Raw genomic sequence first — 26,147 nt, 5'->3', positions numbered from 1 at the left:
GCCAAGCCTACATATTTTAAAATTGTAACATATATTGCTGCCACAATAACCTTTTCAAAAATGTACGTGCCTTCTTCTCTTTCCCATTTTTGTTCGCTGAGGTGGAGCTGCGATGAAATATTGTTCTTGTAAATACTTTCCAGCATTTCAGTAATAAAAGTTTACATCTTGCGTACGGTGCTCGACAGTGATCAAAAAGAATTTAAACCGTGAATTTTGAATCTCTTGTAAACTCAGAGATGTGGATTCAGACGGCAATTAAATTACCACACGAACTGTTTGTCAAAAAACAGCAGATTTTTACGCGGATTGGGTGAGAAAAACACTGATATTATGGATTCGGACGGCGCTAAAATCACCGGCTTACCCCTGTAAATGTTTAAAATACCGGACAAGCCCATGAGAAACAATATTAGCGTCCGAATAGGACTTAACTGGCAGTAGCCTATGCTTTCACTGGCCTTTAAAAGAGCGTTTTAATTAAATTAATAATATTGTATAATAATATAATTAAAAATCTAACAACAATCAGTGTAATGACAATTTTATTCTTTGCATGAAAACACTTGAATTAGCCTAATTTAACACTGTCTGGGTGTATTAAAACTTCAGAATTATATTCATATAGACCTGCAACAGTGATAAGGTAAAGCTAAGAGTGGTCCAGACCAACCTTACGAAAGTGTGACTTACAAAAGATATACTTAGCGTACGAACGTTTCGGGAACCGTCCCATAAGGTTAAGAGAGAGGTTAAGGAATAGGTTAAGAACTACTTAAGAGATAAGAACGCTTTGGGAAACCGGGCCCAGGTCTATTTAATAGAATTTAAGATCAACCAAGAATAAACCTTATATAAAAAAATATATATGTGTATAAAAATATATATATAAGCGTCTAAATCCGCATTGAAGCTCCACACCCCAAACAGTTGGTGGCGGTAATGCACCGAATTGGTATGCCAACCGCCAATAAATTTAAAGAAAAAGACCAGATCAGAATAATGATTTGAAATGAAGGAAATATTACAAATGAATTCAGGGCATGTAGGGCATAGAGCGATATTTGTGTTTTTGAATAAAACAGGGCTTAGTAGAAGGATATGAGTTTAGTTGTCTTAGAAAGTTGTTTTTAATAGTAATGATAATGTATGAATACTAATAATGTTATTAGATATTTATGAAGTTATTTATTGGTTTTATTTATGTATGTATTTATTTATTTATTTAAAGGGTAGTGAGAAAAGGTTATTGTGATCCACACTCCATATCAGAAGGTGGCGGTAATGCACACTTAAAAGTTGTTTGCCAACCGCCATTAAAAGAAAGAAGAAGAAGAAGATCAGAATAATGAAAACGTCCTGCAAATGAAGCTAAACTTTAATTCGCTCTCGGTGATCTTGATTTTACTCGACAATGGTAAGAACTTGTTACAATCTTCCCCGGTGTTTTCTGTGACCGCTGTAGTAGCCTAATAGTATTATGGTTAACTTTGGTATCGTGTGAAAACAGACTTAGGTAAAGTTGGTTTTATATTCGCACTTTTTTGCTTAAAAACTGTCTCAATAACAAGCGCAATAAAGCACATTTTTGAAAAATAAAAGCAGCTAACGTTACATGATCTTTAGGACAAAGATGGTGAACTAGGCTACAACACTCTCCACAATCGATAAAAATGGGCAAATATTGTTTTAATGGCATACAAAGTTGCGACTGTTCACTGAACATTCAATGTGTGTGGTAAAGAAGATAGGACCGTCTAAAAAGTTCTTTTTTTTTTTTTTTTTTCATTGTATGCAAACAGACAACTACATTTTTGCAAAGTACAGATGTACCAGCAAATCTCTCTCACATTATGTGTTCTAATGCTATTGATTGTACTTTAGCAACAATAAAAAGTGCATTATAATGATTGTATTTAGGAAACCTGCCTCACTGTACATAATGTACATAAATATTTTTTGAATAAAATGACATTAATTCACCAAAGGGATTTTTTACTATCCGAAGGTTGTAGCGTGTTCCTAGTGACCATACTGACTTACTACAGGTGAAATTTGTACAAAAAGTCCCTTACTGTACGTACAGTTGACAAATATGTTTTTTTTAAAGAATTACTGTAATTCACCCTAAGTATTTTTTTGTGTTCCAAATGGTGTAGTGCTTTCTTACAGACCAGACTCACTTACTACAGGTGAAATTTTGACAAAAACTCCCTTACTGTATGTACAGTTGACAAATATGTTTTTAAAAAAATTACTGTAATTCACCCTAAGTATTTTTTTGTGTTCCAAAGGGTGAAGTGCTTTCCTAGTGACCACACTGACTTACTACAGGTGAAATTTTTACAATACCTCCCTTACTGTACAATTATCAAACATGTTTATGTACTGAGCATATTATTACATATGTTTATTACATATGTTTATGAAATAAACTGTAAATCACCTATAGTGTTTTTTTTATATATCCCAAAGGTTGTAGTACTTTCCTAGTGAAAGCACTGACTGACTACAGGTGAAATTTTGACAAAAAGTCCCTTACTGTACCTACAGTTGACAAATATGTTTTTTTTTAAATTACTGTAATTCACCCTAAGTATTTTTTTCATGTTCCAAAGGCTGTAGTGCTTTCCTACAGACCAGACTGACTTACTACAGGTGAAATTTTGACAAAAACTCCCTTACTGTACGTACAGTTGACAATATATATATATATATCGCAAAGGTTGTAGTACTTTCCTAATGACCACACTGACTTACTACATGTGAAATTTTGACAACACCTCCCTTACTGTACGTACAATAATCAAATATGTTTATGAAAAAATTACTGTTATTCCCCTAAAGTATTTTTTCATGTCCCAAAGGCTGTAGTGCTTTCCTAGTGACCACACTGACTTACTACTGGTGAAATTTTGACAATACCTAATAATACTGTTTTACATAATAATATAATACTGTATTTTTTGTTTTTTGTTTTTTTGTTTAAGGTTGTAGTACATTAATAGGGGCTAAATTATTATTAACAGTAGTGACTGAACCTGTACGCATTGGTGCAGCAAATCTGACAGATAATGAACAGCAAAATCATGGAGGCATTCAAGATACTGTACAGTGCACTGTTTTATTTCTATTATCTTTCTAATTGTTCATGGAATACCACTGGGATTATACATAAAAGTTGTAATTAATTTCTTGTGGTTAGAGTAATATTTCAATTTCACCTCTTCGAAATGTTGCTGTTGTTGATCCTCTCTTGGTTTAAGTTGTTCTTATATTATCATAAACCCTTTAACTGATTGTTTTGTCAAGTACTTTTTACTTTACTATATTTCCGTTTAGTGAAGTGACGTAAAAGTTTAAGTAAAACAAATGTGTGTGTTTGAATACAATTTTTTCAAATGTTTTCAGTCAGGACTACTTTGGGTAAACAAAAATATTTTAGCAAGTGAACATGTTATTTAATATTTATTCATTGCATTATGTAATTGGTTAACACACATAACTATAACTGTTAGTGGTTTGTTACATAATTAATCCTTGTCATGTTTACCAATGTGAACAGTGCCAAAGATGGTACCCAATGTATGCTGCATTGGACTATCACCAGACAAGCTACCTGGAAAAGATGCCCAATGGTTGTGCTCACTGTTGTTGTAAAGTTTTTCTTTCTTCAAAGCAGACCAGGAGACGTTGGGATCACGTTCAAACAGAAGAGTTTCTTTATTTGAGCGCGGCTGCGGTTTCGTCCAACATAATCTAACTCTAATACAGTATGCATTGTAGTTATATACATTCCAAGGGGGAGGGATTTCATAGAGGTGGAGACTCTGAACAAAGCATGCAAAATGAAGTAGGAACACACCCTACTCTGAGTCCAATTGAATCAGCATAACTATTCACATGCTGATACTGGCCAGGAAGAATTACATTTTTGATATCAAGAATTACATTTTTTGATATCAACAATTACATTTTTGATATCAAAAATGTAATTGTTGATATCAACAATTTAATTGTTGATATCTGTAATTTTCACTAGTGAAATGTCACCATAGGCTGCCATTCAAAATCAATTGTTGATATCAATAATTGATTTCTTACTAGTAGAAATATAATTTTTGATATCAATAATTACATTGTTACTAGTAAAAATGTGAATTACTGATATCAATAATTCAATTGTCACTAGTTGAAATGTCTATTCTTGATATCAACAATTGAATTGCTACTAGTAAAAATTTTCATTTTTGATATCTGAAAATGTATTTCTGATATCAATATTATTTCAGATATCTAAAATGGCTTTCTTTACTAGTAACGATCACATTCATGATATCAGAAATTAACATTGTCACTAGTGAAAATGGAATTATTGATATAAAAAATGAACATTGTTACTAGTAGCAATTCAATTGTTGATATCAAGAATAGACATTTCAACTAGTGACAACTGAATTCTTGATATCAAAAATAAAGGTTTTTACTAGTAAGAATTGTATTTCTGATATGTGTATTCAGAATTTTAACTAGTAAGAAATACATTTTTGATATCTGTAATAGTTTTGTCGCCCTTTTAACATTTAAAACACATGTAGGATATGAATTGTTGATATCAACAATTAAATTGTTGATATCAACAATTAAATTCTTGATATCAACAATTAAATTCTTGATATCAACAATTCAATTCTTGATATCAACAATTCAATTCTTGATATCAAAAATGTAATTGTTGATATCAAAAATGTAATTGTTGATATCAACAATTTAATTGTTGTTTAATTGGAGTTCCTGGCCAGTATCAGCATGTGAATAGTTATGCTGATTCAATTGGACTCAGAGTAGGGTGTGTTCCTACTTCATTTTGCATGCTTTGTTCAGAGTCTCCACCTCTATGAAATCCCTCCCCCTTGGAATGTATATAACTACAATGCATACTGTGTTAGAGTTAGATTATGTTGGACGAAACCGCAGCCGCGCTCAAATAAAGAAACTCTTCTGTTTGAACGTGATCCCAACGTCTCCTGGTCTGCTTTGAAGAAAGAAAAACTTTACAACAAATTCCTGATATCAAGAATTCAATTGTCACTAGTTGAAATGTCTATTCTTGATATCAACAATTGAATTGCTACTAGTAAAAATTTTCATTTTTGATATCTGAAAATGTATTTCTGATATCAATATAATTTCAGATATCTAAAATGTCTTTCTTACTAGTAACAATCACATTCATGATATCAGAAATTAACATTGTCACTAGTGAAAATGGAATTATTGATATCAAAAATGAACATTGTTACTAGTAGCAATTCAATTGTTGATATCAAGAATATACATTTCAACTAGTGACAACTGAATTCTTGATATCAAAAATAAAGGTTTCTACTAGTAAGAATTGTATTTCTGATATGTGAAACTTGAATTTTAACTAGTAAGAAATCAATTCTTGATATCAACAATTGATTTTGAATGGCAGCCTATGGTGACATTTCACTAGTGAAAATACAATTACAGATATCAAGAATTATAGTTTTTACTAGTTGAAATTGAATTGTTGATATCAAGAATTATCAATTTAACTAGTGAAAATGTAAATGCTGATATCAAGAATTAGCATTGTTACTAGTGGAAATGTAATTCCTGATATCAAAAATTGCCATTGTTACTAGTAGAAATCTAATTCATGATATCAATAACTATCATTTTAACTAGTGAAAATTTAGTTGTTGATATCAAGAATTCATATCCTGCGAATGATTAAAAGTCAAAACGGCTTGCCTATTGCCATTCCCAGGATATAAATTGTTAATATCAAGAATGATAGTTTTTACTAGTTGAAATTCATTTGTTAATATCAAGAATTATAGTTTTTACTAGTTAAAATTCAATTGTTGATATCAAGAATGAACATTTTTACTAGTTGAAATGTAATTCCTGATATCAAATTTTTTTATTTTTACTAGTAGAAATCTAATTCCTGATATCAAGAATTATCATTTTAACTAGAGAAAATTGAATTGTTGATATCAAGGATTCATATCCTGGAAATAAATAAAAGTTAAAACGGCTTGCCATAGAAAGGAGACTCTTTGCTGGAGACTCAATAATCATCTGAAATCAGTCTACTAAACTTTATCAGTTTATATACTATTGCAGTGGAAAAACTAAATTAAACCTTTGATAAAAATGTAATCCAACACTGTGTACCTTAAACAGTGGAACATCATTAAAGAATATCTGCTGAAACTTCAGCTTTATTGTCCTTGTTTCAATATGGATTACCACTGTATATCTGTATTTTGGGACTTACAGTTAAAGACCCAAGGACCAGATAGGATTTATTAAGACCAGTCGTTAGAAGTGCAGTCAATTTAAGACAAGAATCAGAATTATAATAAATTAAAGGAAATTTTACTGAAGATAGTTTGCAGTTTCATCAGGCAGAAGTCAGCTTCAAGAATCACAAGGAGTGATTACTCCAGTGATCAAAAGTAGGCCGCTTCCCCTTACATTTACAAAAATCACAGCAATTATACCCTTCACCAAGGTCTAAGCTTTGTCATTGCTTCAGGTTGAATGATTCTGATTGGCTAATAAATAATCACACTTTTTCTACACATAGATAGACTGAAGCATATCTCCATCAATTATGCGGCTGACATTCGGACCCTGAATTTAGGCACGTCGTGACTTTCCACACTTGTAGTGATTGTAATGAATAGTAATTGGACCAATTTTTGAGTCTGTAGGACCAACTCTATAGCGCCACCACCAGTTCAAAAATTCCACATTAAAAGGGTTATAGCTTTTGAACCCTTTGATGTAGATGTGAATGTAAATAGATGTAAAATGAAACTTAGTACACCTGATTCCACTCATTATGGTAATCTCAACCAATATCTTACAATAAGACTCTGCCCATTACAATAGTGGCCATTTTGAAAAGTACAGTGTTCATTTTTTTGTGCTACTCCTCATTCAAATTTTGTTCAATTTTTACGAAAATTGTCTCAGATGATCTTTGGACCTAGCCACACAGAAGTGACTGAACAGATTTTTTATTTTTGCTACCGTTCCCGATATATTTTTCTCCAAATTTGACCTGTATTTGTTGCCTTATGGTAGTTAGCTTAGCATGCTAATTGGTTAGCATGAACCATGAACCATTCCGGTTGTGGGTTTGAATGCTGTGTGGCACATTCCCAGATCGCAAGAGGTATTGTGGCCTTAAGTGGTGGAAAAGTTGCTTCTGTTCCAGACATGGTGCCTATATGTGAACGAACTCGATAAATACAATCTGCAGCAAATTTATACAAAAATTATTCATTTTGAATTGCTTCTCACTTGAACTATGTGAGCTACGATAATCTTCATCTTGCCAAAAAGACAACTTCCCAGTGGCGCAATGATATGAGTGACAGGTATCTGACCCAGAGATAATGGGTTCAAGCCCCACGTGGCATGATTTTAAAAAATTGTGTAATGTTGTGTCATGTCGATTCCTTTATTATTCAACGTTGTACAAATCTTTCTTCCTCTTGGATTAATGTTCATTCTATGTTCATTCTCATCTGAACTTCTGTTCATTTTGAGTTCATTTTCACCTATACTTCTAAACCAGCTCCTTTTTCTTCAATTTCTGCTGTTTTTACTCTTCCGCTCTTGCTGCTGCTTCAGGGGCTTGGCCCCGTTTCGCTGCTTGCAGCTATATTTCAACTTGTTCCTTAACCTGTAACCAAGAATACTAACACACACAGACACAGTTTCTTCAAGATTGGATTTGGTGAGGAGGAGAGTCTTCTCAAACATTAAGATAACATGTTCTTTCTCTCAAGGAGAGGATACTTTAAATCTAACTGTAAAGACTTTAAAGGAACACTCCACCGTTTTTTGAAATAGGGCTTATTCATATTCTTTCATACATTTAGATAGGTGGGTAAATGCATTTTTGTCTCAGTGCATGCATTGTTTTAGTTTGACAGGGTCGGCGCTAGCTTAGCTTAGCACAATCAATGGAATCCTTTGTTGCCAGCTAGAATGTCCTGAGAAAAAGTGATAAAAAAAAAAAAATTAAACCCACGTAATTACTTCTTGTGGCCTGCGTATTCACAACGAGTACAAATAGCGATGCAGATTAACACTAGGTGATTTCTTAGGCAGATATTGACTTGGGACTATATTATGGGGAAGCACAGGCGAAGCACGGCTACTTAGGCGAAGCACTGCTACTTGGGCGCAGAGATTTCACGCAACACATGAAATCCCACGACTTCTGTCAACATACCGGTGTGCAAGGAGTCAAAACACAGAAGAACAACACGCGTGACCTGCACCGAGTGTCTTCGCTTTTGGATTATTTTTTTTGAGAAGTTACAGCAAACATGGTAATTATCTGCGTAGCAAAAGGTTGTGAGAACAAGCAAAGGACATACACGAATGTAATGTTTCACAGAATTCCATCGAATGTGGAACTGAGAAATAAATGGCTAGCTGCTCTGGAGATCTGTACTTCAACGCCTCTCTACAAAATCAAACAGTATCGTGTTTGCGAAGAGCATTTTGCACCGGAGGACTAAGTTACTTTGAAAAAATGGAATATGGGCCCAGAAAGACGGTACTACGTCTGAAACATACGGCTGTCCCCATCCCATCTATTTTCAAAGCACAGGCAGAACAAAGTGCACATGTAAGTTGTCTTTTATTACTCTTCCTTATGTTAATCTGTGTCTTTATTCGGTTATAAGATAGATGCTGAGAAGCTGTATATAGACTACGGTTCAAATAACGTTAGCCTCCTCTAGTATAACCTCATGTTGAATTCAACCTGTTTAGCATGATCAACCAAACTAAAATAAAAATCGCTGTAATCGTTACCTGTAAAATGAAATGACTGAGGGCTAAGTTAGCTATATTTCTCTCACTGAGTTAGCCTGGTTCTTTTGACTCAGGAGTTTTAGTATAACTACTAGAGAAGAGAAGGCTACAAGCAGTTTACTATACATGTGTCATGTTTAAAATAATCACTTACTCTGTGGACAGCTGTCCATTTGGTCTATTCGGCGTGGGGCGTTTTTTCCAGTTCACTTTATCACACCGGAAAAAAAAATCGAGTACTGCTGGATGAATCAACGCCGTGAAATCCGCGGTAGCTGTGACACAACTGCGGGGACGCTCATCTTGATCTGACACGTTGAGCCTGGTTATCGATGGCAGAAACTTGTCCCACTCGCCACAGCACAGACACTCCATTTCAGTCGGCATATTCCCCCACATTCACACCACCAGTTCGTGTTGGCTCTCATTCTCACGTCCTCGGGCTGTTGAGCGATCGCAACCTCCTCCTGTCGTTCTATTTCCACTCATTTTCTGTAAACTCTTGTATATAGGTATGGTTCTGGCTCACACAAAATCAGCCATGTTCATCGCCATTCATGTACTGTTGGGAAAATAGCCAGGCAGCTACTATTCACACCGGTATGTTGACGGAAGTCGTGGGATTTCATGTGTTGCGTGATATCTCTGCGCCCAAGTAGCAGTGCTTCGCCTAAGTAGCCGTGCTTCGCCTGTGCTTCCCAAATATATAGTCCCAAGTCAATATCTGCCTAATAAATCACCTAGTGTTAATCTGCATCGCTATTTGTACTCGTTGTGAATACGCAGGCCACAAGAAGTAATTACGTGTTTTTTGTTGTTGTTTTTTTATCACTTTTACTCAAGACATGCTAGCTGGCAACAAAGGATTCCATTCATTGTGCTAAGCTAAGCTAGCGCCGACCCTGTCAAACTAAAACAATGCATGCACTGAGACAAAAATGCATTTACCCACCTATCTAAATGTATGAAAGAATGTGAATAAGCCCTATTTCAAAAAACGGTGGAGTGTTCCTTTAAGAAATGGTCTCTCAACTATAGGTTTCAATGACTCCTGAGACCATTGCTATCAGGGTAGCCTAGAAAAGCAGATGGATGTAGTGACACCTGTTAAAGAAGTCCATATTTCATTTCTGGAAGCAAGGCTAAATGAGCAAGCACTGTTACTGCATTCCTGGCATGGGCCAGACCCTTACGTTACACCTCAGATATCAAATACAGACATTTAAAGGATACATGAAATAACATTTTCGATAATCACACTGGTAATTTCTATAACAAAGTAAAATCTCATAAGCCTAGAGAAGTCATTCAACTCATTTGATATATAGAAGGAAAACTATTGATTAATACCTTGATTATAATCACTCATTAGATATACATTGAAGCAGCAGTGTGTTCCAGAATCCACTTCTTCAGGACTTCATAACAAAAACTTAACTTGAATCATTACAATAAGGGTTTTGCTTATTTCTAACGTTGAAAATATGATTAACCTAAAATATCTGCATTTTTTTAATCAATGAAAGAATTGTGTTGTACAAGGAACAGCAGTTCTAATACATACTTTTACCTAATACATTTATCAAAGTTAATTGAGTGATCACTAGGAACATACTATAACCTTTGGAACATGAAAAAAGGAGAAATTACAGTATTTTTTTAATAATAATATGTTTGTACTATACTTACAGTAAGGGAGGTATTGTCCAAATTTCACCTGTAGTAAGTCAGTGTGGTCACTAGGAAAGCACTACACCCTTTGGAACAGGAAAAAATACTTTAGGTGAATTACAGTAATTTTTTTTAAAACTTATTTGTTTATTGTACGTACAGTAAAGGAGGTATTGTCAAAATTCCACCTGTAGTAAGTCAGTCTGGTCAATAGGAAAGCACTACCTTTGGAACATGAAAAAAATCCCTTTGGTGAATTACTGTTACTTTTACATAAAACATATTTGCGTACTGTATGTACAGTAGCCTACACAAAAGTACACTAAAGCAGTCTAGGTGAATATGCAGCAAATATCAAACCTGAAACTATTTTTACCCTGGTTGGCAACCGTTTTTTTGGTGTTAATTTTTTTTTTTTTACTTGACTATGTTCATGGTGCTGTCCACGTATGTGGTACTGAGGTCCTACATGATCAAGTCTGCAACTTGGGTAAAGTTGGTTTTATATTTGCATATTCGTGGAGTTCCGCGTTCAATATCTCGTGAGCTGAATATTGTTACACAAATAACATTGTTTTAGTATTTAAATCTTCCTCAAAACGAGCTTTCCTTCGGGTTTGCACTTTGCAGATGGTCCCTTCTTAGCAGCCTGCGCATAGAGATCAATGTATTTTGTCCAGTGCGAAGGAAAAATCGTTTTGAGGAAAATTATGTTGTAGCTTCTGGTGTTTTATCTGTAGTTATATGTGATAGGTGTTTTCTGCAGCAACAACGTTTATTTCACGAGTTATTGAACGCGGAAGTCCGCGAATGTGCGAATATCGAATATAAAACCAACTTTACCTAAGTTGAAAACCAGCGCCTACGGTTACAGAATTCGATGTAACAGCTGCCCAGGGCAGTGGACCCGATCGCCAAATCCCAAAATATTCACATTATTAAACGCGTTATTTACTGGAGGGCGCGAAAAACAAACACTTAAAGCTGGCGTTGAAACGCCGTGGCATGAAAACTCCGACCGCGGTCAGTGACTGTCAAGCGGTCCGCCCGTTGAAAATACTGCCAGCCGCCCGCACTTATTTTGTTTTTTCTTTTTTGGTATGAGCGTAATCGTGCGCTTATGGGTGCTAGAAGAGGTCAAAATTGATTTTAAGACTCTATTTCTGCTATTTTCCATCTTATTAGGACACAAATAATACAATTTCATGATTTTTTTAAAATTATTTTAATGTTTGTAGGCCTATGTATGATTTACATAAATTATTGTAAATAATTAATGTTTAATTTGCGCTTGAATGGTTCAATAGCATTTCAATGAATTATAGCATCGTCAAATAATGTAACGCTAGCCAAAGGATTCCAGGACAAAACAGATGCTGCATTAACTGCGTTAAATATTTGTAACGAGTTAAACTGAACCAATAAATCCCATACTTTAAAGTGTTGACTAACTAGAATCCAATATGAGAAAAGCTTCTTCCCAATTAAAATGTAATGTAGCTAAACTATTTATGTGGGAGATTCAAACTGCAGGATTAAAAATATACTGTAGAAAAACTGTTAATTTTTTCTCCAGGTGTTTTCAGTGTTGGATCAGATGAAGTGTCAGTGCTGGAGGGAGATTCAGTCACTTTATACACTGGTGTTCAAACAAACCAACAAGAAGATATTAAATGGTATTTTAATGACATTCGTATCGCTCAAATCAATGGAGATCTCAATAAGACCTGTACAGATGTTCAGTGTAATGAAGGCACTGAGAGATTCAGAGACAGACTGAAGCTGGATCATCAGACTGGATCTCTGACCATCACAAACACCACAAACACAGACTCTGGAGTTTATGAACTGAAGATCATCAGCAGCAGCAGCGTCAATGGAAATATCTTCAATGTTACTGTCCATGGTGAGTTAGTGAATGTTTAAACTATATTGGATCATAATAACCTAACAAATTATAGACCCATTTCAAATCTTCCATTTATGTCTAAAATATTAGAAAAAGTGGTGTCCGCTCAATTGTGTTCTTTCTTGCAAGAAAATGATATCTATGAGAAGTTTCAGTCTGGTTTCAGGCCGCACCATAGCACTGAAACTGCGCTCGTTAAAATCACAAATGATTTACTTTTAGCTTCTGACCAAGGCTGTATCTCAATACTAGTTTTACTTGATCTTAGTGCTGCGTTCGATACTATAGATCACACAATACTCTTAGATCGACTACAAAATTATACTGGTGTTCAAGGACAAGCATTAAGCTGGTTTAGATCATACTTATCTGACCGCTACCATTTTGTCTATTTAAATGGAGAAAAATCGATCATAACTCCAGTAAACTATGGAGTGCCGCAGGGATCTGTGTTGGGCCCTCTATTATTCTCAGTATATATGATGCCACTTGGAAATATTATAAGGAAACATGGAATTAGTTTCCATTGTTATGCTGATGACACTCAAATATATATTTCATCACGGCCAGATGAAAACGCTAAATTATCCAAATTGACAGAGTGTGTTAAAGATATAAAAGATTGAATGACGCGTAATTTTCTTTTATTAAATCCAGACAAAACAGAGGTACTACTTATCGGTTCAAAAAACCGCCCACAAAACCTCTCGCAATACAACTTTAATATAGTAGGATGTCCTGTTACTTTATCCTCTACAGTAAAAGACCTGGGTGTTATACTCGATTGCAACCTGTCTTTCAAAAATCATATTTCATATGTTACAAAAACCGCCTTTTTCCACCTTAGAAACATTGCTAAGCTACGTAATATGCTATCATTTTCTGATGCAGAAAAGTTAGTTCATGCATTCATGACCTCGAGACTAGATTACTGTAATGCTTTATTAGCCGGTTGTCCTGCATCCTCAATTAACAAACTACAGTTAGTCCAAAATGCCGCCGCTAGAGTTCTTACTAGATCAAGAAAATATGATCATATAACACCGATTTTATCATCACTGCATTGGTTACCTATAAAGTTCCGTATTAATTACAAGGTATTGCTACTGACTTATAAAGCCCTAAACGGCTTAGCTCCAGTCTATTTAACGGATCTTCTATCGCCCTATAATCCATCGCGCTCTTTAAGATCACTAAATTCAAGGCTTTTGGTCATACCTAGGATATCCAGATCAACCAAAGGAGGGAGAGCATTTTCACATTTAGCTCCAAAACTCTGGAATAGCCTTCCTGATACTGTTCGTTGCTCAGACTCGCTCTCCCAGTTTAAAACTAGATTAAAGTCGCATCTCTTCAGCCAGGCATTCATATAATATTTTTAATCTTACAGTTCAAATTACAATCCGGCCTCTAGTTAATAAACGCCAGAGGAGAACTGGCCCCCGACTGAGCCTGGGTTCTCCGAAGGTTTTTTTTTCTCCATTGGGTCACCTGATGGAGTTTTAGGACACTATTAGGTCACTTGATGGAGTTTTTCGGTTCCTTGCCACTGTTGCCTTTGGCTTGCTCAGTTGGGGATATTCTGGGGATATCTAATTTGATTTTATCAATAAATTCCACTAGAAACAAACCTTGTTGTATTATTTTAATTTAATACTGTGAAGCTGCTTTGATACAATCTGTATTGTGAAAAGCGCTATACAAATATACTTGACTTGACTTGACTATTGTTAATTTGCTTGATTTGCTTGATTTGCGAGATCTGAATACATTTTCCATTGACAAGTTGTTAGTTTTAACAGTTATTTTTTTCATAGGAAGCTGCAGTTGAGCTCAGATGGCGTTGACAGTGTTTAATCACACCATCTCTGATCAGCTTCTGTTATTATCTGATTAAATGAGGATTTTATATAAAATATATATGGGTTTGAGTAAAAAACAAATAGTTTCTTTTCAGATCGAAAGTCAAGAAAGGGCTTGTGCAATTGCATTTGTGATCACAGTTCTCTCATGTTGTGGTGTTTGTTGTTTTCATCTAGAACTTTAAAGCAACACTAAGTAACTTTTGCTCTCGGGCTCCCCCTACAGTTGGGAAACAGTATTGTCTTCTACTACTGTCTTAAAATCTGTCATGGTTACATGGTTAACACGTGCATTTGTTGACAAGCTGATACCCCCTAACTCTGCAGAAGGAGTTCTCATGTCTTGGGCAGACTGCCTGCGTTGCGTGTGAAATGTCTTCATCCCAGGTACAGTGGCATATATTCCAGCATGTCATATGAATATAATTTCATGGGTTTTATTTTTTTCAAGCGCCAAAAGATTGCGTAGCTCACGTTTACAAGCCAACGTCATTATAGTAGCCTATTGGCTACTGTTTTACAGAATTCTAATTCAATTCAATGTTTGTGTGTGAAGGATTCAAATTTAAGAATCTATTTCAAATATGCTTCCTTACATAACATCACGGTAAAGAATATTGTATTTAGTGTTTAAGGGTAAGATAATGATTCTGCTCAGCAAAGTTGCCTTTCCTGTTTTCTCCTTATTGTCTGTAAATGGCTCTTGAAGCCCCAGTTTCACTCAGACTGATGGGATTAGCACACGAATGATTCACTGAGAATCTCACCTTTTGTTCTGCAAACGGCTTTCGGACCCAAATGGCTCTTGGAGCCTGTAATGGGAATTTTAATTTTCACACTCTAGGTGTGCTCCTGATTTTTCAATTTTATGATTAATGTGAACACTGAGACAAAGGGGGAGACAGCTGAAAAGGGAACCTCTGACCCCTTCGGATCAGAGGTGGTCCCATTTGGGACTTCTGAGTTTGTAGGAATAAACTCAGCAGGATTAGGTCACTAGCAGAGAAACCTTCCCTGGTTTAGATAAGGGCCTGTGAGCAGAAGACCTTGAATGTACTATAAAGGCTCCTCTGCCCTCCCTCCCTTCGTCGCACTTGTTCCACAGACTGTACTAATGACTTCTGTGTGGCAACTGGGCCTTCTTGCAAGAATAAAATACTTTTTTAATGATCATTTGAATTTCAGAGTGTCTCTTACGCAGTTGATGATTGTTTAATGAAAAATTGCCACAACAGAGCCTTATGCTGATTGAATTTGGATTGGCCAGACCGTCACAGTCTAGGGTGTTACCTTAACCTGTATACTCATTTACATGCTTTGTTTGAATTTGTCTCCACCTTTACAAGTCCCTCCTCCTAAAATGCCTATAAGACACCATGTAAATTTATATACTTTAGATTATGTTGGACGAAACCGCAGCCGCGCTCAAATAAAGAAACTCTTCTGTTTGAACGTGATCCCAACGTCTCCTGGTCTGCTTTGAAGAAAGAAAAACTTTGCAACATGTGGTAGGTAATAGCCATATAACGTCAACATTATAATATTAAGCTACCATAGATGAATCTGCAAAGTTGAAAAATCGATTTGCGTTATAGCCTGAGGCAAGACACTTTCACCAGAAAAATTAATAAACAAACATGACTATAAGCCTGCAGTCATTAGGCTAGTTAGCCTAAAATATGATTTTGTACTTGCAAGAATGTAGCCCCTACCAAACTTGTACACGCCATTTAGACATAGGCTTACTTCTGACTTTTTTTTTGTCCGTTGCTGCTTTGGCCATGGGGCTGTTTACACCTGGCCACTTCATGCGTTTTCTCAGATCGGATAGCTGATCTGAGCTGGTCACATAAATGTGTTTTTGCGAAACGGATTTAAATCCGATCTTCAATTCCCGCGCTATATGCATATTTATTGGAGTGCACGTCACCGAAAGCAACAGATACGAGCTGCATTTTATTGATAATCAGCTAAAATTTCAAAATCAAAGACCGCAATAAGAGAGAGCGGCAACAGCCCTGGTAAGATCATTTCATTTCTTTACTTTTAATGATGATGATTGTGTGTTAAGCGTCTGCGACTTACTTTCACTTTGATTTGCGATAGTTTGCACGTTGGCTTGATGAATACATGCTCATCTGCGGGGATTCAAGTAGCGTCGTCATATCTGGCTATCACATTACATATAGCCTATAACGCGTGAATTTATTTATTTTTTTAGCATTTTTAGGAGGAGTACAATTTACATATGTGGTTTCAACAACCAGATGCATTTACACTTGTCCAGTTTCGTCTGGAATGCGTCTCAGACCTCCTCCTGAAGTGGTTTGAGCGATCGGATTCAAATCCGTCTCGAATGCGTTTCGGAGGGCATTACACCTGGTCTTTTCACGATCGGATAGCTATCCGAATTGAGAACGCATGAAGTGGCCAGGTGTAAACAGCCCCAAAAACATACGCACGAAAGCCGGAAAACAAACGCTGGTTGGCCTCTCGCGTCCAAATTTGAGGAAGTGATGGGGGAAGTGACGTATGCCGTAAAGCAGTCGAATTTTGTAGTTCTTTTTGTGCTCGGGTAACTACCCGAACCCCGAAGTTACATAGTGCCAGTAAAAGCGATACAGACCCCGTCAGGCTATGGCAGACGTGTCATTCAACATATTGTAAGTCAATGTACCATCACAAGGGTTTTGGAAATACAGTGAGGAAAATAAGTATTTGAACACCCTGCTATTTTGCAAGTTCTCCCACTTGGAAATCATGGAGGAGTCTGAAATTGTCATCGTAAAAAAAAAAATCCAGAAATCACAATATATGATTTTTTAACTATTTATTTGTATGATACAGCTGCAAATAAGTATTTGAACACCTGTCTATCAGCTAGAATTCTGACCCTCAAAGACCTGTTAGTCTGCCTTTAAAATGTCCACCTCCACTCCATTTATAATCCTAAATTAGATGCACCTGTTTGAGGTCGTTAGCTGCATAAAGACTAGAGATGCACCGATTGATCGGCTGGTGACCGGAATTGGCCGATTTTCATGTGATCGGCCATGACCGGCGACCGGCCGGTCAGTCTGACATATGCCGATTTTATGCCGGTCAAATGCACTCAGGCGCCGCATGATTAACCTTTTGAGCGGTACGGTCTCATATATGGGATTTTTATCTCTGTGCCCCTGAGAGTATGGTGCCACATTTATAATGTTCAGTGACGTCGCATAACTGCCAGATTCAAACTGTGCTTTCGCGCGTTGGCTGGCGCTGAGCCAGAGTCGGACGCGTTCAGCGCTGTCATATATCACAACTAAGCAGTGTTTTCAACCTCATGTTTATTTTAGGCTTCATATATTTAAATACACATAAGCACGAGTAAAACAATACATCTGGAGTTTGTATACACACTGATGTCTGTGGAAGCAGCAATAACAATCTATTCAAATATAATTTGCCGACATGTTTTATTCATATCAGACAAACATAGTGGAAGTAACTATAAAGTTTACTCTATTCTTCTCAGTTCACCGGCCACTTTCTTGCATTTATTTCGGGAGAAACTGATGAATTCACGTGCTGTAAATCCGACTGACAGGACAACATTGCGGCGCCCATCTCATGTTTATAACGTTAGATCAAGATTATTTATAAAAGTTTTTAAACGACCAAACACACTCACTTACACGTATTTGAGAATCGGAATATCAGATAGGCTAGTTGATGACATGGTAAGCAAGTTTGTGAATATTTTGAATAAAAAAGGAAAAGCGAAATAAAAGCGACACATCTGTCATACAGTATTATTGTGGCTGCGGTGTATCGCGTGACGCGTCGCCATGGGAACATTAAAGGGAACGTTCGCCTTGAAAAAACTCACTCTGGGGGGTGGGGTTGTCAGTTAGAATATTTTAAACTTATGTGTGAAAGGGTTAAAGAAAAGATCGAAAATAAATATTTGTGTGTGCTGTAAAGTGGTTAGAAAAAAATTAAATCAGAATCGGCTAAAATCGGTATCGGCAGGTCAAACTCAATGAAAAATCGGAAATCGTAATCGGCCTAGAAAATTGTAATCGGTGCATCTCAAATAAAGACACCTGTCCACCCCATACAATCAGTAAGAATCCAACTACTAACATGGCCAAGACCAAAGAGCTGTCCAAAGACACTAGAGACAAAATTGTACACCTCCACAAGGCTGGAAAGGGCTACGGGGAAATTGCCAAGCAGCTTGGTGAAAAAAGGTCCACTGTTGGAGCAATCATTAGAAAATGGAAGAAGCTAAACATGACTGTCAATCTCCCTCGGACTGGGGCTCCATGCAAGATCTCACCTCGTGGGGTCTCAATGATCCTAAGAAAGGTGAGAAATCAGCCCAGAACTACACGGGAGGAGCTGGTCAATGACCTGAAAAGAGCTGGGACCACCGTTTCCAAGGTTACTGTTGGTAATACACTAAGACGTCATGGTTTGAAATCATGCATGGCACGGAAGGTTCCCCTGCTTAAACCAGCACATGTCAAGGCCCGTCTTAAGTTTGCCAATGACCATTTGGATGATCCAGAGTAGTCATGGGAGAAAGTCATGTGGTCAAATGAGACCAAAATAGAACTTTTTGGTCATAATTCCACTAAACGTGTTTGGAGAAAGAAGAATGATGAGTACCATCCCAAGAACACCATCCCTACTGTGAAGCATGGGGGTGGTAGCATCATGCTTTGGGGGTGTTTTTCTGCACATGGGACAGGGCGACTGCACTGTATTAAGGAGAGGATGACCGGGGCCATGTATTGCGAGATTTTGGGGAACAACCTCCTTCCCTCAGTTAGAGCAGTGAAGATGGGTCGAGGCTGGGTCTTCCAACATGACAATGACCCGAAGCACACAGCCAGGATAACCAAGGAGTGGCTCTGTAAGAAGCATTTCAAAGTTCTGGCGTGGCCTAGCCAGTCTCCAGACCTAAACCCAATAGAGAATCTTTGGAGGGAGCTCAAACTCCGTGTTTCTCAGCGACAGCCCAGAAACCTGACTGATCTAGAGAAGATCTGTGTGGAGGAGTGGGCCAAAATCCCTCCTGCAGTGTGTGCAAACCTGGTGAAAAACTACAAGAAACGTTTGACCTCTGTAATTGCAAACAAAGGCTACTGTACCAAATATTAACATTGATTTTCTCAGGTGTTCAAATACTTATTTGCAGCTGTATCATACAAATAAATAGTTAAAAAATCATACATTGTGATTTCTGGATTTTTTTTTTTAGATTATGTCTCTCACAGTGGACATGCACCTACGATGACAATTTCAGACCCCTCCATGATTTCTAAGTGGGAGAACTTGCAAAATAGCAGGGTGTTCAAATACTTATTTTCCTCACTGTATATTATGAAGGTTGAAAAGCTACATAGTGTTGCTTTAATCATCTGTTGGTTTGTGTTTCAGGTGTTTCTGCTGCTGAACAAGATGAAGTGAGGAGAAAGTCAGTGAAGGAAGGAGAATCTGTTACTTTAGATCCTGGTGTAATAAAAAACACAAATGATGTGATGATGTGGTATTTTAACAACACTCTCATCGCTGAAATCACTGGAGATCAGAGTAAGATCTGTACAGATGTTCAGTGTAAAGAGAGATTCAGAGACAGACTGAAGCTGGATCATCAGACTGGATCTCTGACCATCACAAACACCAGAAACACAGACTCTGGAGAATATAAACTACAGATCAACATCAAAAACAGCAGCTTCAGCATCACTAGAGTGAAGAGATTCAGTGTTTCTGTCATTGGTGAGTGTATAATTCAGCCATTAAATGCATTTTCTTTTGAGAAATTAAAAAAAAAGTTCAATATTTTTAAATCAACAATAACGGATGGGTATGGACAGTTTAAATAAGCGAACTTTGACTCAATGACACTTTGACTAAAGTAATTAACTTGAAAAATGCAGTTTTCCTGTGAATATATTGTTTTCTGTTGAGTATCTTAGTGATTTTAACTGCCGGTGCCATTTAGAAGTTGAATCAATATCATACAACTGATGACCAGAAAGGTGTATGTAAGGTAGAAAGGTGTAAATATGAGTCAAATATATTGTTAAACACTGGCTGTATTATCAGTCGAGCTGTTAACATTGTCTGTCTGTCTTTATCTGTTCCAGGTTCAGGTCTGTCTTCAGGAGCTGTAGCAGGAATAGTTGTTGTTGTTCTTCTGCTGGTTTCTGCAGTTGTAACTGCTGGTGTGATTTACTATCGCCACAAGATGCATTCGCCAATACAACAGAATGTAATTTTGTGTCCTTTATTTTTAACACCGTTCACCAGTGAGGCAATCAAAACTATCAAAAACACAAATAACTCCCAAATTAATTAAATAACCATTCATATAAAAACATAAAGTGTAACTTTTGTCAGATAGCAAGTTTCTTGTTAAGCCAGGGATACACTAAACAACTGTAAGGCTGATTATAAATGTAATTTGATACTTACATCAGTCAGGGACACTTGAGTTGCGTTCAGTCGGTGTTCACAGTTGATGTTTAAAATCTGCTCCAGTCATTGGAAACAGTCTGTAAGTGTGTTCAGTTCAGTCTTAGAATGTTTCAGCTAGTCGGTCAGTGTGTCCCCGGCTTTAGAAAATGGCAATACAACAGTTTAAGCATTTTTACATTTACATTTATTCATTTAGCTGACGCTTTTATCCAAAGCGACTTACAATTGCTATATATGTCAGAGGTCGCACGCCTCTGGAGCAACTAGGGGTTAAGTGTCTTGCTCAGGGACACATTGGTGTCTCACAGTGGATTCGAACCCGGGTCTCTCACACCAAAGGCATGTGTCTTATCCATTGCGCCACACCACCCCCATTTTAGATGTGATATTGAAATCATAATACTTACTGTTGGAGCTATTTTTCACTTTGTTTATTTTAGGCTTAACTTAAGTTATAGCCTAATTTATTTCCTTTCTTTTCTTGCTAAAGTTAATTTGTTTTATTTTGCATTTATGCTTATTTTTTTGTTTACTTACATTGTTGTTTATTGGTCACATGGTGCTATGTTAATTTACATAAGTAGGTCAAGGTGGGAGGGACCTTGGGCGGCGAGGGCATATGGTTTTTTACCAGCATAAGAGAGGCAGCAGGAAATGTCTGTGAGCTTGCTTATATGTGTAAATAAACCTCCTCAAACTCATTTTTTGTTATGGACATTAGTTTATTTTGGTATCTCTAAACCTGCGTAAAGCCTAACCCATGACGTAGCCTCAGTGGCCATTTGAGAAGTTTGATATTATTAGTTTTGTTTAAGTTTATGGACAAATAGCCACTACACTTACATTTTGTAATACTGAAGTACAGGATATGACAGTTTCATGCAGTTTAAAGACAGTTTAATATTTAGGAACTGAAAACCTCTGAACATAAAACACAATTCCAAATCTGTAGTATTTGTGTGTTTGTGTATCTGAAACATCAATCCTCCTCATTACTTTAACCTTCTGTGAATCTGTGTTTTCTTACAGGAGGATGATGCTGATAACACATCACATGATCCCAATGACATTCCTTTGGAGGACATGGAAAATCCTTAAATCAGACTCAGCCTGAGGCTTCCAATAAAACAATGTAACATTTATCATTTTGATATTTTGAAATGGATTTGGAAATGATGGAGAGAAGATCAGCTGAAACTCACTAATTGTCACGATTCCAAGATTTCAGTGGTCGGTAGCCTACCAATACTGGTGAAAGTGAAATTTCAGATGTTTTAAAGGTGTACATGTGAATTAAACATGCCACAATGACCTTCATCATCAGTTTACTAATTAGGGATTCATCAATATGCTGATAGATGACTGTTGGGACACTCAAGACACAGGATGGTTCTGTCGGGAGAGACAGTTTGCACCTCAATGACTGCACCATTTCTGTACCATTTCCTTCACAGGACATACAGTACTGCATATGCTTTCAACAATACTATTTATCTACTAGTGTGTTCTAACATGCAACTATGCCATGTTTGGTCTCATCTGACAGCTTTTAAACTGAACTGAATGGTGATGAATTTAATAGAGGCCTTAAAGTATCCTGAGGTAAAATAGGTAGAGCCGGCTTTCTCTATAAGAGAACTAAGCGGCTGCTTAGGGCACCACCGTAACTACAGATGGTACTCGCCGGTGTCGCTGCGGTTTAACAGTCAACCAACCATGTAAAATCATTGTTTTCCCTGGACTTGGAAATTTGACCGCAAAAATGAAACAAGTCTATCCATCGGGTGCAGAAAAAAGGAAAAACAAAAACAAGGGGGGAAAAAATCCATTATAGTAGAGCTACTACTCTAACGAAATCCAAATTTTAAGCAGTTTTTACTGTAGAATTATTTTTGCATGAATTTTCTAACTTGGCACATTACACAATGCACAAAGAGCCGCCTATTGCATTTTCTGCACAATTCGCGGTGCTATTTCACAGCAGCCTCGGAGGGTGTGTTAAATTGGACATTATCCCATTATAGTAGAGCTACTATTCTAACGAAATCCACATTTTAAGCAGTTTTTACTGTAGAATTATTTTTTTAATGAAATTTTGAACTTGACATTAGACAATGCACAAATAACTGCTTATTGTGCCTTCAGCCCAATTCGCGGTGCTATTTCACGGCAGCCTCGGAGGGTGCGTTAAAGTGGACATAAACCCATTATAGTAGAGCTGCTTCTCTAATTAATTCCAAATTTTAAGAAGTTTTTACTGTAGAATAATTTATGAATTTTTTAACTTGACATTACACAATGCACAAAGAGCCGCCTATTGGATTTTCTGCACAATTCACGGTGCTATTTCTCGGCAGCCTCAGAGGGTGCGTTAAAGTGGACATTATCCCATTATATAGAGGCACTACAACGAAATCCAAATTTTAAGCAGTTTTTACTGTAGAATTATTTTTGTATGAACTACATGCAACGTGTAACAATGACACTGTAAAATGTAAAAAGTGTTACCTAGAGGTTTTATTAGATTTATGTAGGCCTATATATTTTATAACCAAACATTTTATATACACATTTGGCTAATGATTGTTCGCTGAAGTATATTTTTGTAGTTGGAATATATGAAAATAAATACAGACTCAAACTAGAATCTTTTGTAGAATTTTTAATCTCTTTGATACATCAATATAGAAGAATATGTTTAAATCACTTTAGAAGGAAGCAAAGAAATTACTGGTCCAACTTCTCCCTCTTTTTAAAGTGTGGAAAAGGGAAAAGAAGTTCAAAGATCGAGACTCCAGCAACACCTGTAGTATATGCAACAACTTTATTGAAGATTTTTTATACTAAAGGTTTTAAGCCGCCTAGTGGGAAAAGACAGTTAGTGCTGTTTTAAAATGTACAAAGCATTCAGACAGTAATAAAGTAAATGTAGAAATTTGGCAAATCTGTAATCTTTACTTTTACTGTTTCAGTGAGTGTACTTTAATAAGCAGTAAAATAATTGTGGGCAATCATGTTAAAAGAGTTACAGATGAAATGTGTAAGGGTTAGATTGTATACAGTTGCTAGTTTGCGGTGGCAATACTCCATTATTCACTGCAAGGCAGGGCCCCAAAATTATCCTGCTTAGGGCCCCCAGATTTACAGAGCCGGCCCTGATAGGTACTATTGCTTAAACATGCATTGAGGAGAATACTGTATGTAAATGTTCTTCTCCCCCTCTTGATCACCACACATTTGCCATACCTAGACAGCAACATAGTGTCTGCCCAGATCTGTTGCCGTCCGGGTATCTTTTGGTTTCCTGTCGGTCGGTTTTGGTTTTGGTATTCCACTCATGTTTAACAATGCTTTGCTCCGGGTATAAGAATGAAAGATAACTTGATCTGGGAGAAAGGCTTTAACCCAGTCACTCCCGCTCACCGGTGCGTAACCTCACACTGTGAGAGAGGCTTTTACGGCCTCTTCTGCACGACAGTGCATCATTTGTTACAACTAAGTTTTCTATACAGTAAGTTGTTCCATTCTTCTGTCTGTATATTTAAACATGTAACTTAATAAACAGCTTTGCCTGCTTTAAAGGCTTTGAGAATCTTTTCTTTTACACTGATAATGTTGAAAGCTAAAGTGATTGTAACTTTTGTTATCTAATGTTCAAGTTAAATCATGTTTTCCTATTAGAAAGACTTTTACCTTTAAAGAATAAAGGTCATTTATTCTCATTCTTCATTCAGGGGTAAACCGAAGTTCAGAATACGTGAGTGATATACTGTAATCGAGCATCTGACGCCGTTCACACTGCTGAGAGCAAGGGTTAAATGAATATGTAAATAGGCCTATGTGCTGTGCGCTTTCCTCTAACAAGATGACCACAACAAAATTGAGAAAACAGCTAGCATTTTAATAAAGCATAAGAAGAGCATCTAATCATAGAAACATGGATATGTTACAAGCTCTGCAATTCTACACTAAAGTCTCGTCACATTTATTTATATATCACTGTACAATAGACTGCTTAAAATCAAGCAGCTTTACTGTATTAACATGAATAACAGCAACGTTTTGTCACATTTAGCGTCAAACAATGTTTAAAAAACTGGTAGCCTATGAATTTTTGACGGCACATTTACAACAATATTTGTCAACTTAGAGATATTTTAAATAGTTAAATCTAAATGTTAAATCTAAATCTAAATGTTAAATCTAAATGTTAAATCTAAATGTTGAATCTAAATGTTAAATCTAAATGTTAAATCATCTAAACCACGGTCTTCATAAACATTCAAATGACTTTAATAAATTCACGTGCAAGAAGACTCGAAAGAAACTCAATTTGGTAACCGCACGTTGTTTTCACTGGACATACTCACAAGTCAGCGCTACTGAACTGAGATCTCTGTGTCTTATTGCACTTAAACGAATGAGTAGCCTGCACACAAAATTACGTCAAAATGCCCATTTTGGCTTGTATCCAAGTAAACAATATTAACTGATGTAAAATAAAAAGTCTTAATGAATGTAAACAGTTGAGAGAATATCTGAAATGTGTCAGATCAGTGCATTTGTTCTTAAAGTGACAGTAGCTTAATACACCTGCTGCTGACCTTGACTGAATAACATATTTAGCTTTAATAAGGGTTAATATATTTAATGCATATAGTATTTTGTACCTGAATACTGTTAGACATATATCTGACCTTTCTGTTGTATTTACGTGTGCTATTTTGTGTATTTATGCATGTATTTATTAACTTATTTAGTGGGGCTAGTGAAAAGTTTGGAAGGGCAAGTAGGCCTCACAATAAACTCCTTTAGCGTTGAGCTGTTTATATAGAGTCCCTTAAGACCTGCTACTTTTGTGATAAAATAAAGTTACATTTGTTACAGTGAAGAAAAAAAAAGTGTTAAAACCCTGGTCGACCAGGATTGTCACTTGGCCCACCTTACATCTGAAAGCTGGAGCCGAGCTTGGTCCCAATTCAGACGCTGCATCCCTCGAAGGACGCGAAGGTCAGACTGAGTGTTTTTAAAATGGGGCGCTCTAGCCTATGGAGGATTGTGTTTGTTGTTGTCTCCTAGCAACTGTAACATTTTCTGTTGATGAGTGGCAGTAACATTTGTAGAGTTTTTTTAAAGTGACATTAAACTGTCTGAAAACTAAACAGGTTTCATCAACTGTCTAAATATGTTTACCATAATAAAGAGTATAACTATATATTATGTAAGAGTATATAACTATAATTAGCTGGATCAGGTGTGTTTAATTATGCTGTGTCCTTACAGAAACTGAGTTTTGCACCCGTTATAGAGCCAGTCTGTATTTTCTAGCAGACGTTTTAAACCTGACGCTG

General features: G+C 36.5%; 2 protein-coding genes and 1 long non-coding RNA gene across 4 annotated transcripts in view; all 3 read left to right on the top strand.

The window, feature by feature from the left end:
- The window catches only part of LOC308701967, a 756,660-nt gene that overhangs the window by 144,845 nt on the left and 585,668 nt on the right, over positions 1 to 26,147 (top strand). The window lies entirely within an intron of this gene.
- The window catches only part of LOC308701565 (uncharacterized protein), a gene marked incomplete at its 3' end in the record, with an annotated part of 61,170 nt that overhangs the window by 23,274 nt on the left and 11,749 nt on the right, over positions 1 to 26,147 (top strand). The gene's annotated exons all lie outside the window — the stretch shown is intronic.
- On the top strand, positions 1,313 to 24,374 carry LOC308701944 (uncharacterized protein). 2 transcript variants are annotated; one of them, XM_081384429.1, is made up of 5 exons: positions 1,313 to 1,417; positions 12,125 to 12,454; positions 19,753 to 20,094; positions 20,466 to 20,590; positions 21,826 to 24,374. In XM_081384429.1, the coding sequence occupies exons 1-5, from the start codon at positions 1,366 to 1,368 to the stop codon at positions 21,892 to 21,894; spliced, it is 918 nt and encodes a 305-aa protein (XP_081240555.1). In that variant the 5' UTR covers positions 1,313 to 1,365; the 3' UTR covers positions 21,895 to 24,374. The 2 variants fall into 2 exon arrangements, with proteins under 2 accessions (XP_081240555.1, XP_081240554.1); XM_081384428.1 differs by lacking the exon at positions 21,826 to 24,374 and having other exon boundaries at positions 20,466 to 21,496.

This window comes from Scardinius erythrophthalmus (genome assembly GCF_964197995.2).
Source record: "Scardinius erythrophthalmus genome assembly, chromosome: 14".
Classification (NCBI taxonomy): Eukaryota; Metazoa; Chordata; class Actinopteri; order Cypriniformes; family Leuciscidae; genus Scardinius; species Scardinius erythrophthalmus.
This window is presented reverse-complemented; position numbering and strand designations above follow the sequence as displayed.

Excerpts from the sequence above, each read along its gene's own strand:
- LOC308701944 (XM_081384428.1), top strand. The coding sequence starts at position 1,366 with ATGAAGCTAAACTTTAATTCGCTCTCGGTGATCTTGATTTTACTCGAC. Across the intron at positions 1,418-12,124 it reads CTTGATTTTACTCGACAATG|GTGTTTTCAGTGTTGGATCA; the intron begins GTAAGAACTTGT and ends TTTTTTCTCCAG. Across the intron at positions 20,095-20,465 it reads ATTCAGTGTTTCTGTCATTG|GTTCAGGTCTGTCTTCAGGA; the intron begins GTGAGTGTATAA and ends TATCTGTTCCAG.